Source organism: Mus caroli, chromosome 5, assembly GCF_900094665.2.
Source record: "Mus caroli chromosome 5, CAROLI_EIJ_v1.1, whole genome shotgun sequence".
NCBI lineage: Eukaryota > Metazoa > Chordata > Mammalia > Rodentia > Muridae > Mus > Mus caroli.
The window spans coordinates 98,144,558-98,162,952 of NC_034574.1; the positions used below are offsets into that span (position 1 = coordinate 98,144,558).

The 18,395-nt window shown below is 40.1% G+C and overlaps 2 protein-coding genes across 4 annotated transcripts in view; both read right to left on the reverse strand.

Moving 5' to 3' along the window:
- LOC110294315 (guanylate-binding protein 6-like) overlaps nt 1–18,395 on the reverse strand; it is a 165,957-nt gene that overhangs the window by 90,553 nt on the left and 57,009 nt on the right. The window lies entirely within an intron of this gene.
- The window catches only part of LOC110294195 (guanylate-binding protein 6-like), a 27,902-nt gene continuing 12,021 nt past the window's right edge, over nt 2,515–18,395 (reverse strand). For all 3 annotated transcript variants that reach the window (XM_029477690.1, XM_021162236.2, XM_021162237.2), the window contains 8 exons: nt 12,513–12,622; nt 12,131–12,327; nt 9,841–10,086; nt 8,775–9,055; nt 7,916–8,122; nt 6,031–6,133; nt 5,509–5,702; nt 2,515–5,108 (listed from right to left, as the gene is read on the reverse strand). In XM_029477690.1, coding sequence (XP_029333550.1) covers nt 4,911–5,108; nt 5,509–5,702; nt 6,031–6,133; nt 7,916–8,122; nt 8,775–9,055; nt 9,841–10,086; nt 12,131–12,327; nt 12,513–12,622 — 1,536 coding nt within the window. In that variant the 3' untranslated portion in view covers nt 2,515–4,910. The remainder of the gene's footprint in view (nt 5,109–5,508; nt 5,703–6,030; nt 6,134–7,915; nt 8,123–8,774; nt 9,056–9,840; nt 10,087–12,130; nt 12,328–12,512; nt 12,623–18,395) is intronic.

Below are 18,395 nucleotides of genomic sequence, written 5' to 3' on the forward strand. Positions count from 1 at the left end.
GAGAACTCACCCATTCCTGTTAAAAGAATTTTCTGATTTATTCTGAAGACTAACCCACTCTATTCAAATCTTCAGTCCAAGGGGGAAATAGCTGCTAAACACCAACAAGTAAGAGAGAAAATTATAATCTTGTTAAGTCAAAATTTAATCACAGAGGCATTCTGTCAAAAAAAAATATGTTCCACAGTTTGGGACTTTTAGCAAATTTCCCATCAGAAATTTTCACGGAATGACTAGAAATAGTTTTCGTAGGTACTCAGCAGGATGTCTTTCTCTAAAGGGATGTAAAGACACATCTGTATGCATGTGCATATGAACTAGTGACCTATCGAAGTGATTGGGTATGTATATGTATTTAGGGCTAACAATTAATAACTGAAAAATCTAAAAGGGGGATCCTACTTGGAAAACACCGATTCTCCCTCTCAGCAGCATTAATTGCCTATAGATATTCATCTAGATGAAGGCCTTTCAAAATTCCCCTAATGTGGCAGCCTCCCAACTGAGGATTTCTTCCCATAGTGCTATGTACACTGACAGGGATAAAAGCAGTCAGTACCCTGAGCTTGCTAACATCTTTCTGAGAGCTGGGAGGCAGGCTGGAGCTCCTCAAAGCAATCACAGAGCATCATTTGTACAGTAGAAGCAGCCACATCAGAAGAAACAAAAGCCCAGGCTGACTAAAATCCTGCACTACAGAAGGAAGCAGCAGCAGCAGGCTGCAAGGACCACAGCAGCACCCAGAACTCCTAGAAACCTTTGACAAGCATCTGCAGAGGGCTTAGGCTGGGACAGTCTTCCCTGCTTAGTCTTACTCTCTTTATATGTTCACATTCAGACAATCTGGACCCAACTGATCCTGAAATATGTCTTCTGACTGGAACAGCATACTAAGTGGCATATGTATACAAGTGCATGCACACAAATAAACGAATACATAGAACTCTTTTTTTTTTTTTCAGGAGAAAAGACTGACCAGGCACAGACTAAACCTGAGAAAAAGAACCCCTGAGCCTAGGACTTCTCCCTATAGCTAGAGCTCACTGGAGCTTCAGCACTTATCCTACAATTCCAGGCCAGAGGATAGGTTCTTGCATCAGCCTCTGCTGCTATTCCTGTTGTCTACTGACAAGAACTCACTTAAAGATTCAGACCTCCTGCATCAGAGACCAGGGATGCCATCACACTTCTCAGAGTGGCACTGGATCTCTGCTAACAGCCACGACTCCCAGAGTTCAAATCCACTCCAAATGAATTGTTGAATCCCTGTGGCAATGAGTTTTATTCCATTAAAGTTGTTAAACCTGAGTTAGTAATCAAACACCTTTGTTAGACTGTCTATGAGTCTTCAGGTGGGGGCATTATCATGCCGTGTAGCATAACTTAGTTTAATATATACATATATCCCATGATCTCCACATTGACTGGCCAGGTAGGATGTCCTCAACTGCAATCTTGAGGTGGCAACAGATTTTTAATTGGACTTAATGTTCACTAAATAGTAACAAAATAAAGTAAAATTTGCTTTGCTATCTGACTAACTCATTATTAGAGAAGGCTGCTGAGATACTCCAGTGGGAGGTACTCTCTACATACCACACCCGCAGCTCAGGAAAGTTGTGTGTGTGTGCCTGCCTGCCTGCCTGACTGACTGAGATGTGGAGAATATATGCTTAAGAGCTAGTGACATATCAGTGGATGCACTTGGGTTCACAATGTGTCCACCTCCTGTGTTTTTAAAGACTGGTATGTTTGAAGTCAGGATAGATCTTTCACAATTGTCTTCTCTGTGCCTTAGGAAAAATACTCATCGCCAGCACACCTCTTTCTTGTAGACTTGGGCACAATAGAAATTTCTTGGTCCTTTGATGGGTTTGCTTTCTGAAAATTATCTAAAACAGACGCTGGAAATTCTACCTCACTTCCATGTAAACACGTGGTAGGAGCCCCCTGATCTGCTTTCTCAGTTCATACCTCTTCTCCTCTCTCCCTGGAAGTATCTCAGTCATGGTAGATATCCATTCTCCTTTCTCATGTTATCCTCAGTGAAGACTCTGTTCTTCCATTCCAAATTGGTGATTAATGTTAGACTGGTCCTATTTTTCTTACCATAACTATTATTGCCACTTACAGGCCTTCAATGTCCAAGTATTGACCAACCCAGCACACTTTCATCTCAGCCCTTGTAGTTTCATTCTTTCAAAACCATTTTTAGGTACCAGATTGAAATCCCAAATATTAACAAGCCTGATGTTTACTTTTATGCATTAAATTGTCAGGACAACATCTGACATTATACTTGGTCAAAACATTTTTTTTCCTTTTCTGAATAATCCTGCAACTCTCATTCCGTATCAAAAAATCTACTTCTGAAAAGATATAATTCTGGCCACCTCAGCAAAGTGACTACCTAAATTAGAGTGTGGCTGTCCCAAAGGCACAAGTCAAGCAGCCTTGGAAGGGGGAGTGAGGATGATTATAAGAAAAGACAGAAAGAAGACTCAGAGAAAAGAATTAGAATTGGGAAGGTTGCAGGTGAATACCACATCAACCTCAAGTTTATTTTTCTTAGCTTTATTATGTCTCTCAGTACCGTGGGAAACAATGTCACAAGGTGGCAGAAATAATAGCTGATGTACACACAGGATATCTTTTCTTATCCAGAGGATTTGATCCAACCACCAAGATGAATTGAACTTTCATCCCCTTGCCTTGAGCCTCAAGTGTATTTCCTCTTATAGTTCCATGAGTCAGTAGGCCAGGATCTACCATCAGACCCTAACCTGATTTGATTGTGCCTGGCAGGTCGGCTTTCACTGAAGCAAACAAAATGGCTCCCAATAAAACAGCACCAAGATCTCTCTCTCCTTTACACAGTTCATTCTTTTGAACTTGACATTTCACAGGCATTAATAGAGAGGAAGTAGGCTTCTCCAAGATTACAGAAATCATAAGAATATCTACATTTTAATTTTGAAATAATTAAGTAAGCATTTTAAAAATAAGACCATATTGTTCTAAAATAATATTTTCTGGATATGATGGGGCTACAACAATAGTGATATTTGTTGGAACAAGATATACACCATGAAGCCAGTCAACATCCAGTGTGGAGTGGCAGTGAGCTCATGAGACCCCACCCCTAGCTGAGGAACTACTAACATTTGATATCTGGTGACTAGGAGAGGGACAGTGTGTTTTCTATAGGGGTGTGTGTCATGATCAATTGTCCATGGTCTGGTAGATGGTGTCTAAAGCCCAGGAACATGAGGCCAGCATTAATTTACTCACAGTAAGAAGAAAGAAGAAGAGGTGGGGGAAGAGAAGACATGAAGGTCGGAGGGGAATTTGAGGATGTCTTAGAGGAGCTGTGATGGGTACACCTTAAATACATTATATTCATTAATGCACTAATAAGGGTCCTTGTGTCTTTACTCAAATGGTCCATTATCAATGTTAACAGTGTATTCCTTTAAATCATACTTGTAAGTATGTATATGTATAAGATGGGGATATGTGATGGAAGCACCAGGGGCCCTTGGGTTTGAGAAAAGTAAGTCAGATCCCTTGGAGTTAGATTTACAGGCAGTTGTTACCTGCCCCAGGAACCGAGCTACCCTGGATGAGCATTGTGCATTCTTGACCCAGAGCCATCTCTGATCTGTCCACCTCCCATGTGCCCCATGTATTCTCTTATACTCTATATTATCATATGGCTCTTAATACAGTTTCCCTGTCACTTTGCAAATAAATATATATGATGTAAAAAGCATGCATAAATTATTTTGATTGCCTGTTGAAATAACATTTTGATATGTGGCTTTACAAAAAAATGCATTATTTAAATTACTTTTAAAAATGGAAAGCCTTAAAGGAAAACATCATTAAGCTGCAAATGTTGTGCTTCCGGGTACTCAAGTCTTGTTCTTGGGTGAATTCTAGTGGCTTCTGCCATTTCTAGAAACAGAGATTTGATCGTGCAGTGGTGAGTTTCAACTTATTGTCACTATCACTGTCACTTTCCCAGCACTCTTCATGAAATATGTAAGACTGAGAATGTCATGAAATGCACACATCCCTTCAACTTTTGACTCCAACTTAATCTCTCTAGATGAAGCCAGTAGATCAGGCTTTTACTAATCTTCCAGCGGGCATTTCATTTGTGTTCTTGTATGTTTGCATGGCATAGTAGCATTTCTAATAATAATCGCACAGTTGTTTGGTGTTTTGACTTTATCTTTTGGGTACATTTTAGTACAATTCAGATCATTTTACAGATAGCTTGACTGACATTTGTTTCTTGACTATATAGTACTCCAAGATCAAGTCATATTAAAATTCATTGCCAATCTAACAAGTGATGTTTAAGTAGTTTCCAGGATTATCACAATTATGATATCAATGACTTTTCCTCTTGCTGAGATGAAATACCCTCACAAAACCAACTTAAGAAAGGGTTTGTTGTGGTCCATGAATCATGATGATACAGTCTGTCAAGGCTGAAGAATGCATTCTGAGAGAAGTTGAGGCTGGCTTGTTGTATGGCATCCACAGTCAGGAAGCCACAAGTGGTAGGGCCATTTGTTTTCAGCTTTCTCTGTGTCTTCAGTCCACAGGAACACTGCTGCCCTCCCGTAGGATGGGTTCCCTACCACATTAACCTGAGACAGTCCCCCACAAGCTAACCTGGGTTACATGGTCCTCATAGGAGTACCGTAAACCTTGTCTTCTTGCTGATACTATATGCAGTCAAATTGGCCAACAGTAACCAAATGTAATTACTAATTGCGTAGCTTCCATAGGACTCATTTCAAAAATGTGTCCTCTAAAGGCTAACATTGTCTTTGCAGGCATGTATGAAACAAAGTGTATTTTACAGTCTATCATTTCCACAAAAGTGAAAGACTCAATCATATATGCTTTAAAAAACGGACAAGGTAACGTAAAAGGAAACTGAAAAGAAATGTAGAAAATGCACTTAAGAGAACTTCCACAATTGGAACAGTGTTTTTTTTCTTATCCTTGATGACATCTCTCAGTTGCTGTATCTCTTTGTTCATTTCTTCAGCTTTCTTCTTAAATCCTTCCTTAAGGAAAGCCTCTTGATCCTAAAACAGTGAACATAACAAAGAAGTAAATAGTGCCAAGTCCCAACATTGTACGACTTAAAGTTTCAAAACTTTATCAAGCAGTCCTTAGTGTATTCCTAAAAATTTTCCCTTACCATGAAGAAGATGCACAAAAGATAGAGAGAGAGATAGTACTTTTTAAATATTCCAAGTCTGTAAGCCAAACCACTGTAGTCATTAAAACCCTGAAGGAGCAAAAGAAAACCTGATGTCCCCAGAGTCTACATAAAGAGCAAAATTCAAAGACTATATAACAATCGGGGGTGGGGGGTACTCCTTAGCAATAATATATTATGATTGTGTTACTCCTATGACCTGGCTGACAACTTTCTCCCACTGCCTGGGGTACAAGAACCACCAGGAGGATGAAGAGCCCCACCTTCAGTTGCTTCTTCAGCATCATATCATGGTCTTTGATGTCCTGCTCTCTCTCCTGCATCAGCTTTTTCCTCAGTTGCTCTATGTTTTCCTTGTGACTTTTCTCTTGAGCCTCCATATACTCCTGCTGCTCCTTCTGCTTCTGTCTTAGCAGCTCTTGCTCCTTCTCTGCTGCCACCTTCTGGGCACGTTCCTCTGCCCCAGGAAGATTCCGGGAGAGAAGAAAGTGATGGGTCAAGTAAAATGTCAACATTCCAGAACCCAGAGAACAATTCAAATCTCAAAGGGAGCATAGGAAACCAGACTGCCCCTTGGTCCTCACCTGCAGAGCATGTTTCTGACAGTGATGGAGAAACCCTGCCNATGTGACTGAAACACAGCCAAGACTGCCTGTGGCATACAGATTGGGCATACACAGAAAGATAGAAAGNGACTGATCTGGCATGGATTTACTATGGCTTCCATCAGAAAGCCATGGTAGGAATCTGACCTCTCCTGAGAGCCAAGAGACATGTTCCTGTACCTGCAATGGCCTTCTCCCCAGCAGTGAGGGCTGTATCTGCCTGCAGAATGGAACTCTCGATGATGGCCTGTGACTGAAGAAAGTTCTGGAAGACTTCACTTGCCTGCAGGACCAAGAGGGAACAAAGAATCCTAATAAATTCTGAGAGAGTGAGGACCCATGAGACTCAACAGAGTCCTCACTGTGCCTCATTGTTAAATGCCACAGTGAAGCCTGCAGATGGCCCAAGCTCTTCAGTGACCCTGGATACTTCCTGCTCTATGGCTTAGTCCAGTAACCTCTACTAGAGATGTCTGCATCCACACAGATGCAGCCTGTCCATGTCATGTGCAGCTGTGCATGCTGCAACCTATGATGCCTTTGGATATTGTATTCCACTGTAAAATACTGCATGATTGCGTATAAACCACTTCCTTCTCTCTTGCTGGGTGTATTCATAGGCAAATCACTTTAGCTGCCCAAGCCTTGTGGTAGAGATGTGTGACTGTGCACAGTAGTGAGGATATTGCTCAGTGCATTTAAATAACTAAAGAAAGGTCTAAAGAAAGTACTTACAATGGTATCACTGGCAATAACAGAGTAATATTTTAGCTATATTATTACACTCACTACTGCATAGGTATATCATCCTGACAGACTTGTAGAGTTATCACTCAGAATGCTTTGGGAGAATATTTCTAAGAATTCACACTAAATAGGAGTCACTTTGCACCAAGCATGGTCAAGGTAAAGCACTTGCCTTGCCTTGCAAAGCCCTGATTTTGGTCACCAATATAAACATAAAGCTAAAGGTACCAATCAGTCTTCATGTATTCTGACTCCTCTTAAGCAGTGTTGTGTGTTCATATTTTATGACATGCCCTTCCCTCTGCACTAAACTCCCATGCTCCCTGCTCCTCATCTTCATCAAGTTTCGATGTTTCCTGCTCATCTTCACCCCATTCACAGCCTGGGAATGCTCCCTGCTCCTCACCTTCACCCCTTTCCTATACTCCCTTGCCATGGCACTCCTGTCAAGTCAGCTTGTCAGGCAGTGATGCCTAAAAGCCACTCATGAGGAAAAAAGAGTTTCACGGAAACTCCTTCCTGGAGTCTGGCGTCCTCTCTAACCCATAAATTTATTTTCCATTCCCACCTTAGTCTAGTGTATGGATCTAGTGTATGCTCTCTATTAATCTTTCCCTATTATAAGTGCCTTTTAAGATTGAATTCTGACATAGCTAAACCCAGTGTTCCAAGATCCCAGAAAGCAGCAAGAAAGTTTATCCTATTCAGTAACTAATTAAGCATTACAACAGACGGGGCCAGTGGCTCAACTGGTCTGCAGAAAGAGCCCGGGAATCTCACTGAGAAAGTAATCTTTAGTACAGGCTACATTCCATACCAAAAGCAAGTTGATATACTCTCCTGACAAATAGAGATTCTCCAGACAAGATAAGAATTAGCAAAGCCTAGGAATTTAGGGGTCCATGACACTACATTATTCTTGAGGCCTGCCAAGAGTAAAACCCCCTGGTGCTATTAACACTAAAATGTGAAATTCTTGCCTGTCACTAGGCTGATCCAAGGCAGGACTGCTAATCTCTATTGTAAACATTTACTTGGTTCCTGCAAATTCCTTTAGAAGTCATTTCTTTGTATCTGGTAAACTTCAATGTACCTTGCCTGATGCAATCCCTGGTATTTTCTGTACTATAAAAAAGTCTGATGCTCGACCTAACAATACATTCAGATTCAACACAACCTCTCTTGTGTGCATCTGTTTGTCAATTCCAACGCTTTACCCACCTGCCCGAGAGACCCTTTCCAAGCAAAGGGGCCCAGAGGGTCTGCAGCACTCACTGCTCCTCACCTTCACCCCTTTCCTATGCTCCCTGCTCCTCACCTTCACCCCTTTCCTGGGAACCTGCCAGTAGTCATGCTCAATCTTCTCCCTCTTGTCCATGTAAAGCTTGTGTCCCCAAGGAACAAAAAATGTTGAAATATTTTCCATAAAATCCTTTGAAAGTCGATCCAGTTCTTCTTGACAGTATTTATTTGATGCCTCTTCATTCTTCGACAGGAAAAGCTCTTTCTTCTCTCCTATTAATTCCTATAAGGGAAGTGTACAGAGATCTGACAAAATTGAAGAAACAGAAGGGAAAAAATTCCAAGAAGCATCATAGGAGAGCCAACTTATTTCCGATGAGAAAGCATTCCAGTGTAATAAGAACTCACGGGAATGTGAACTCAGATGCTCAAAAAAATATGGAAGCTTAAACTAAATGTTCTTTAGGTTCCTGGTCCTCAAAACCTTCTGAAAAGACCATCCTATAATCTCTGGTTCCTTGTGGGTGTCACATCCTGAAATTCTATCTTCAAGGACACAATGATATAACAAGGAACCACAGAAGAACGGTAAGCTATAGAGAGACTCCAGTGAGAAACGGTGTCTTAGGAACAGAAAATTATAGGAGGTTCAAGGATGTACTATAGATGTCCTGGCTAGGATCACAATCCACAAACATTAACTGGGTAAAGGAATTAGGGCACTATATACTCATTATTCCATCTGTTAGACATTACTAAAATAAAAATACCGGAAATTTGGGAAGGGGACATGCAATCATTCATAACTGTATTCTTCATGATGCTCTGAAACACATATCTTTAAATAATAAATGCACATATGGCAAATGAAGGCTCATCAACACTACAGTCTTGAAGGGGTAGAGCCATGACAGTTAATGACATCAATAGATTACCACCAGCTTCTTCAGGAATTGCTGATTTTCGTCCTTGAAGGAATGCTCCATGAAGACAGCTATGGCTTCCTTCTCGCAGGCTGCATGGACATCCAGCAGCTCCTGGAGAGTGTCTGTGGGAAGCCTCAGTCGCTGGGCCATCTGCTCACTGTAGTGGTCAGCTGCCTTCTGCACAGCTACTGAGTTCTCATGCTGGGCCAGAGTTGTCACAGCATCATCCAGACAAGGCACTGCTCCACTGTTGATGGCATCCACATAGGTTGTCACCAGAGTACCCAGTCCTTTGTGAATCAGGAATTTTAAGGGATAAATAATAGGTTATAAGTGAATGGGATCCAAGATGTTAAAACTATATTTCGAAATTTCTCACAACAACTAATGCACGCACACATACACACACATGCACACACACAAAACCTCCTTCAGCAAGCTATCAGTTTCTTTGTCCTATTCTCACTTAATTTCTTTGGTTTTCTAGTTCAGGATGTTAAAAAATTAATATCCATCCTCACCTAATAAATTCAACTGTCTATGAAAATATAATTTTGCATTTAATACTTTGAATGAAAACAAATGCATGAACTAACAAGGAAAGGTATGTCACATTATTTCTGTGGCTATTATAAAAAGTATAGGTTTGTCTAAATACTAGTATTTATATTGGAACTATTTAAATATCCAAATTATATTTCACATAATCATTCTAAAATGGAACATACAAGACATCCCCTGTAAAAGTAGAAGTTATCAGCTTTAGTGGTTTAAAAACTAATTCTATAATATATTAAGTACCTTTTCACTGGTGATTTTATTATCAGTTGAGAATTTTATGCAGGTATGTTGCAACTGTAAATACTAATGGTGTGGTCTACATTTTTAAAGAAGGATTTCTAATCTACAGTTATAAAATATATACATTTTAGAATTGGGATACATGCATACTACCATACTATATAAAATTAAAAAATTACATGTTAATAAGTTCAACATATACTACTCTCTAAAGAATTTAGAGATTTGAGAGAATTTGTGATTTGAAGACAAAACAAAAAACAAAAAAACTCACTATTCCCGGTGACCTTAATTCCCTCTTTGAGGGTCTTGATCTTGGCATAAGTGAAGATGTAAGAAACAAAAGCCTTTGTTACTTCCTGGAACTTAGGATCCAGTTGGTCTTCTGTGATACAATCAAGTTTTTGTAAAAGTTCTTTGTCATGTGATGGCCGGTCAAAGACAAAACACTTCCGGTTAGGAAAGAAACATCTGATGCATTCCCTGCATGAATTGGATGCTTGCATTCTGGGTTTGTCACCTAGTGTTGGAGGAAACACAAAATTACAGGAGTCTCCTAAGGACATATGAAGGAGGCCCCACTCTACTTGAAATATTCTGCACTTACAGATTCTTTACCATATAATATGCAACACTTCTTTGCATGTCAAAGTTATAACAAGTTTGTACTTGATAGAAGTCTCATGAAATATTTCAGGAGTTATTTGACTTCAATGGAGAAGCCTATGCATACTGTAGCTGTGGTGTCCTGGTGACTGAACAACAAGAGGCTAAAAGTGATTCCTGGCCTAATCACTCTTTGCAGAAAAAGAGTTATGGGACAAGAAAAAAAAGAGCCAAAAATAAAAGGTAACCATGTATTAAAAATAGGAACATTGGCAAATCTAAGATTGACTCCATAGTTACAGAAGGAGAACTACTTTGAGGTTACACAGAACTCATTTTTGTAAAAGTAAAATATACACTCAAAGAACTATATGCAACACTAAGACAGAAAGTCATGAAAATGTTTATGTATGTGTTGTGTATGTGTCTGATGTGTATGTATGCATGTGGAAAGAGTCATTCTCCACATTACTGGCAAAGGGTCTCTCAGGTGAAGTGGAACTCTCTAATACAGCCAGTCTGGCTACCCATCATGCTCCAGAGATTTCCTGTGTCCTTGGCCTGGATTGAAGGTAGACTATCCTATCCAACCAGCATTAAAATAATTCTGGAAATCTCACCTCCAGTCCTCACACCTGGGTGACTGTGTTTTAAGTATGGAGTCACCTTCTGGCCCATATATTTGGGATTTTTCCTGAAACAATTTTAATTGTTCATGGAAAGTTAGCAATGTGAGGTGATAGATGTATCATCTGTTCTACTGAGTAACCACTGCCTTAGTACCTGCATGTGTTCTATAGTATTTAGTTACAAAGCTCAAGTTCAACAAGGAAGAAAATTGTATACAGTGCTGTTAACCTTTTTCGTCAACAATTATGAGGATATCCATGAGTTTGAGGCTACTATGGTCTGCACAGGGTATTCCAAGCTACCAAAGTCTACACTATGAGATCCTGTCTTCCAAAAAGAAAGGAAGGAAGGAAGGAAGGAAGGAAGGAAGGAAGGAAGGAAGGAAGGAAGGAAGGGCTAGTAGGTTGTGGCACACATCTTTAATCTTGATATATAGGAGAAAGAGGCAAGAGATATGCTGTGAGCTCCGGGCCAGCCCATCTGGTCTACATAGTAGTAACCAACCAGCTAGGGCAACACACTAACATCCTGTTTAAAATTAAACAATATTTAAATATCTAAATTGTAAGACCGTGCCTACTCCAGAAATTCTCTGAGATGAATAATTGCACTGATTTCATGGGCAGCCCTCTACCAACTACATGTGCAATGTTTAGAGAAAGCAGACAGAAAATGAGAGCAGTGAGCATTCCAGAATTGGTGTGACTCACAAGGCTCCATCAACTTCACACTTGGGCTGACAAAGCCCATGCCAATGGCTGACAGACCATGAATATAACTGATCCTGACTCTGTGGCATGAATAAAAATGGGTAGCTATGACAGTCAAATAGACTCGGGAAAAACTATATTGACTATGGAGAAGGCATAATGTGAGAAGACACATGTGTTGCAGCTGCTTTTGCAGACAAGAAAATCAAGGCAGCATTAAAAACCTGTGTTCATCTACAAGGAGAACAATGTATCTCTCTGTGAAATGTATTTTAAGATGGGCTACATACAATAAATTCATGAAAAAGAATTAGGCAGCCAAAGGTTTCTTAAAGGAAGGACAACACAAAAACAGACAGTACAAACATCTGGATTTGAGCAGGCATTGACTCTAGATACTAAAGTATAAACTGAAAAGAATGTCACCTTGAATAACTTTGCTGTGCTTTAGGCTCTACTCTTTCCAAATAAAATTAAACACCACATCCAAACACTATCAATCAATGACCTAGCATCACTTCTGCAGAACTCCATCCCATTGGGAAGACTCCACCGAGGATGGGAGTCACTCAGCAAATGACACCCCTCCCCAGCCTTCCTACCCCAGCCCTCCTGTACCTGGGATCAGCTTCAGGGCATTCTCCAGGTAGTCATCACTTGTGATGTCTTCCCCATTTAACTTCAGCTCCAGCATGAAATCCCGAACAGTCCAGACAAAGTCTGGAAAGAAACTCACAAACTCTGTGGAATTCTTTATTCCATGGGGATTTGGGGAAGACTTTACTCTGATCAGCTCTGTGAGTTCTGTGACATAACTGGCACTTGGCTAAGGAAAAGGGACTTCATGCACATGCTCTCATGGTTCTCTTATTAAAATAAATCATTCTAAACACTCTGCTCTGCCCCATCAAAAGCCACATAGTGACAGTGCAGGGCAGTGACTCCATATTCATTCCAGAGCACTCAATGAAACATGGTGACTCAGATCCCAGAAGGATACTGCAGCTGCTCCAGGGCTTGGTGGTTGATGGTACTCATGCTGTTGTAGATGAAGGTGCTGCTCAGAAGCACACTGAGGGCGAAGATCCACGAGTCATTTTTAGGATCACCCTGGAAGATATGTGAAGGAAGAGGTCTGAGCAGAGCACTCCTCAGAAGAGACTTGGGCTGGTCCTGTGGCCTTGTTACTCCAGGTACTCTGGGGGGCCAAAGCAGGAGGAGCAAAGGCCCTTTACCTGATTAAAGAAAGAATGTGAAGTCAACCTGAGAAACTTAGGAGAATCTATATTACCCTGCACAGAACAAAAATGTCAACTGGAGCAAGCATCTCAATGTTTGATCAGGCACACTGAATTTCATAGGCAAGAGGAGGGGAGAATAAATTTAAAATCATTTGCACAGGAAGACTTTCTTAACAGGGCACAGATCACACAGATGCTAAAAACAAGAATAAATAAATAATGCTTTGTGAATAGGAAAAGGTATTTAACAGTTATATTTCTCATAGATGGTTACTATCCAGAACATATCCAGATCTTTAAAAAAAGAAAAAAAAAAACATAAAGCAAAACCAAAACTGATGGCATGCACTTCTTGGCATCCACAATACTGTCTGTATTTGGTGACTGTATGTGGGATGGATCCACAGGAGGGGCAATCTCTTTATGGCCTTTCTTTCAGTCTCTGTTCTATACTTTTTCTCCCTATCTGTTCTCATATTTTATTACCCCTCTAAGCCTGATACAGCTGTCTCCTAAGAGACACTGCCAGAGCCTAACAAATACAGAGTTGGATGATCTCAGCTAACCTTGGGACTGTGCACAGGTTCCCCAATGGAGGACTTAGAGAAAGGACTGAAGGAGCTGAAGGGGTTAGCAAACCCATAGGAAGAAGGAAAACATCAACCACCCAGAACCTCCACAGCTCCCAGGGACTAAACCACCAACTAAAAAGTGCACATGGAGTCACCCATGGCTCTAGCCACAAATGTAGCAGAAGATTGCTTTTTCTTGCATCAGTGGGAGAAGAGGTCCATGGTCCTGTGAAGGCTCCATGCTTCAGAGTAGCAGAATTCAAGGGTGGGTAGGCAGGAGTGGGTAGGAGGGTAGGGAGCACCCTCATAGAAGCAGGAGGAGGGGGAGGGTGGGAGAGAGTTTCGGGGTGGGGACCGGGAAAGGGGAACATTTGAATTGTAAATAGAAAAAAATTCAATTAAAAAAAACTGAATATCAAGAAAATAAATAAAAATAAATGTCCCAATTTAAAATTAGTGATAGAAGTAAACATAGGAGAGTTCTGAAACAATGACACACAAATGGCCAAGGAACAAATAAAAGGTGAGCCACTCTGGTGTTCAACTGGGACACAGCCAGCATAGGTGAGCTGCACACTGTTCCCTAAGCTCCACTGTCAGGCCAAAGGCTCTGCCTGCCTTCCTGAGGAGTCCTGTCAGCAACAGGAACATCCAGCTAAAGACAGTACCAACCAGATGGCTATAGCATGAGAATACAACCAGAAAGAGCCAGGGCAATATAGCACCACCAGGGCCCAGCTCTCTTATCACAGCAAGCCCTGAATATCCTAACATAGCCAAAGCAGAAGAAGATGACTGTAAACCCAATCTTATCAAGATTTTAGAGGCTTTTAAAGAGGAAATGAATAAATCCCTTAAAGAAATACAGGGAAATACAGGAAATGCATAAAAGTTTTCAAGACCTGGAAATGTACATAGAAACAATAAAGGAAACACAAACTGAGGGAATCTGGGAGATGGAAAACATAGGGAAGAGATCGGGAGCAACAGATCCAAGCATCACCCACAGAGTACAAGAGATGGAAGAAGGAATCTCAGGAATAGAAGATACAATAAAAGAAATGAATACATCAACGGGCCACATAGTTTTAGTGCAGAATTCTATCAAACTTTCAAACATGAGCTAATACCAACACTCCTCAAACTATTCCACAAAATGAAAACAGAAAGAGCATTGTCAAAATCATTCTATGAGTTTCACCCAGATACATAAAATACAAAGACTCATAAAAGTAAGAATTTCAGACCATTGATGCAAAAATAATCAATAAAATACTTGAAAACCTAATCCAAGAACACATCAAAATTATCATCCACCATGATCAAGTAGGCTTCATCCCAGACATGCAGGAATGTCTCAACATACAAAAGTCTGTTAATGTGACATAACATATAAACAAACTGGAAAAAAAAACATATTATCACATCATTAGATCCTGAAAATAGCCTTTGACAAAATCCAACATAACTTCATGATAAAAGTCTTGGAGATATCAGGGGTAAAATTTCCATACCTAAACATAATATACAGCAAGCCAATAACCAACATCAAATTAAATGGAGACAAAGTGAAAGAAATTCTACTAAAATAAGGAACAAGACAAGGCTGTCTACTCTCTCCATATCTATTTAATATAATGCCTGGAGTTCTACCTAGATCAACAAGAAAGCTAAAGGAGATCAAGGGGATACAAATTGAAAAGGGAGATGTCAAAACACCATTATTTGTAGATGATATGATAATACATGAGTGGCTCTAAAAATTCCACTAGGGAACCTAAACAGCTGATAAGCACTTTCAGTGAAGTGGATGAGGACAAGGTTAACTACAATATGTCAGTAGTCCTCCTAAATACAAATGACAGACTGAGAAAAGAAACAGGAAAACACTACCTTTCACAATAGTCTTACATAATTTAAAATATCTTGGTGTAACTCTAACCAAGCGAGTGAAAGACCTGTATGGCACAAATGTCAAGCCTTTGAAGAAAGAAACTGTAGAAGGTATCAGAAGATAGAAAGATCTCTCATGCTCATGGATTGATAGGGTTAACAAAGTGAAAATGGCCATCTTCTGAAAAATCAATCTACAGATTTAATACAGTTCTCATCAAAATTCCAACACAATTCTTTCCAAACCTTTAAAGAGAAATTCTCAAATTCATTTGGAAAAACAAAAAACTAAAGATAGAGGAAGCAGTTCTGTAAAGTAAAAGAACTTGTGGATGTATCACCATTCCTGATTTCAAGCCATTGCTTTTATTACAGAGCAATAGTAATAAAATCACATGGTATTGCCATAAAAACAGATTGATCAGTGAAATAGAATCAAAGACCCAAGATAGATCCACATACCTACAGAGACTTGGTTTTTGACAAGAAAACCAAAACCATACAATGGGAAAAATGAATGCATCTTCAACAAATGGTGCATTTAGAAGAATGCAAATAGTGTACAAAACTCAAGTCCAAATGGGTCAAAGACCTCAACATAAAACTAAATACATCAAATCTAATAGAAGAGAAAGGAGGGAATATCCTTGAACCAATTGGTTCAGGAGACAACTTTCTAAACAGAACACCCACAATTCAGGCACGAAGGCCAACAATCAATAAATGTGACCTCATGAAATTCAAAATCTTCTGCAAGGCAAAGGACACCATCAATAGGACAATATGGCAACCTATAGAATGGGAAAAGATCTTCACCAGCCCTATATCTGACAGAAAGATAATATTCAAAATATATCAAGAACTCAAGTAATTAAACATGAAAAAACCCAAATAAACTAATTTTATTATGGGGTACATACCTAAATAGGAAATTCCTCGCAACAGAGGAATATCTAATGGCCAATAAGTACTCAAAGAAATGTTCAATGTCCCTAGTCATCAAGAAATGTAAATCAACATGACTCTGAGATTCCATCTTATACCTGTCAGAATGGCTAAGATAAAAAATTCAAGGTACAGTACAAGCTGGTGAGGACCTAGACCAAGAGGAGACTCCTTCATTGCTGGTTGGAGTATAAAACTGCACAACCACTTTGGAAATCAATATGGTGGTTGCTCATAAAACTGGGAATAGTTCTACTTCAAGACTCAGCTATACCCCTCCTGGGCATATATACCCAAACAATGCTCCACTATACCACAGGGACCTTTGCTTGACTATGTTCATAGCAGATTTATTCAGAATAGTCAGAGACTGTAAACCACCTAGATGTTCCTCAAAAAAAAAAAAAAAAAAAAAAAAAAAAAAAAAAAAAAAAAAAAAAAAGAAGAAGAAGAAGAAAAGAATAGACAAAGAAACTGTGGTTGGTTTATACAATGAAATACAATTCAGCTATCATGAGATTGCAGTCAAATGAATGGAACTAGAAAATGCTGATGTCCGTGGAATCCTCTGACAAACCACATGAACACTGCTCTCAGTCTGACAGGATAGTTTATTGAGCATATGGCCCAGGACTGAAAACCAGGACCGTGGTCCAGATAGGACCTATAGGACCCTTAAAGTCCAAGACCTATGAACATTTGTGCCCAAGTTATTCCACCAATAAGGATTTATGAACAGGGGAATTCCTTAGTATAGATTAATTGAGTCTGGTGCAAAATGGAGGACTTCTTTTACCAGTAGGTCTTCCCCTTCTCTGACCTTGTCTGGGGATCCCTACTCCTCACATCCCTGCAGGTGGGGTAGAGAGAGGAAAAGGTTGAGCAGCCCTTGGCAGAACTACAAATTTCCTCACCTTCTACTCTCCCATCAGAACTCACCAAGCAAGTACCTGGGATTCCTAGACTGCTTCTCCATGCAAATGAGGTACACAAAGAACTTTAAACCGTAGCCAATGATTTTCATTTGCCCTGAAAACTCCTCCCCAATCTATAAAATCCATATATAGCCCCTGGTTCACTCTGAATTAAGTGCTTTCAAGCCCATCCCCAACTCCGAATAAAAGTATGTGTACAAGCTAAACTTGCCTAAGAGGTATTTCATTGAAGACCATCAGAGAAGGCCTTCACCTAAAAGAGCTCTAACACTAAGATCCTTGGAGAAGGCCTTCTCTTCCCACACCCTTACTCCCAGCCAGACCAGGATCCTGCAGAGCTCCACCGATTCTGGACTCCCCTTGAAATTTCCAGCCCAGTGTGTAAGTATGGACACCCTGAGAACGATAAATTGGAGGACCTGGACCACAGCTGGTCCCCTAGAATACACACCACTTTTAACAAAATTAAGCTTCACCAAGAACAGCAACACACATTCTGATTTAAAACAAATCATCAGGCTATATTAATCAGAACAGTATGGTTTATATGAAAATCGTTTTCTTTCCTTATTTTTTTAATTTTTTTTATCTTTTATTTATTTTATTTTGAGACACAGTTTCTCTGTGTAGTACTGGCTGTCCTGGAACTCACTCTGTAGGCCAAGCTGGCCTCAAACTCAGAAATCCACCTGCTTCTGCCTACCAAATGCTGGGATTAAAAGCATGCACCACCACTGCTCGGCCCAAGTGCTGTTAACAGATAAGGAGATGGCAGTGGACACTGTCTGTCTTGGAATATCATGGTGAATCCCATTCGCTTGTACAATTAACATGTATCAATGACTATTCTTAAAGTATGATAATAATAAAAACAAGGATATACACTAATGGGGCAGAATAAAAGACTCTAAAATAAACCCACGAGTTAACTGTCAAATGATCTTTGCAGGGGTGTCAGGAACACACAATGCAGGAAGACGGTGTCTTCAACAAAGAGTGCTGGGGAAAGAGGGCATCTATGTGCAGACAGCAAAATTAGATCCTACCCACATAAACCCAAGTCAGCAAAAATAGAGAGTTAAAAGCAAAATGTGAGATTTTGTACAGCAACCTCAGCAGTGTGTAGATGCAAAGGCAGTGAAAGTAGCACCCAACAGCACAGCTGCAGTGCTCAACAGCCAAGGCCTGGACTCTTCATGAAGTAGGTGAGGATAGAGAAAATATAACACACTTGTGGAATGGCCTCTGACACAGACACAGGAAAGAAGGAAGGAAGGAAGGGAGGGAGGGAGGGAGG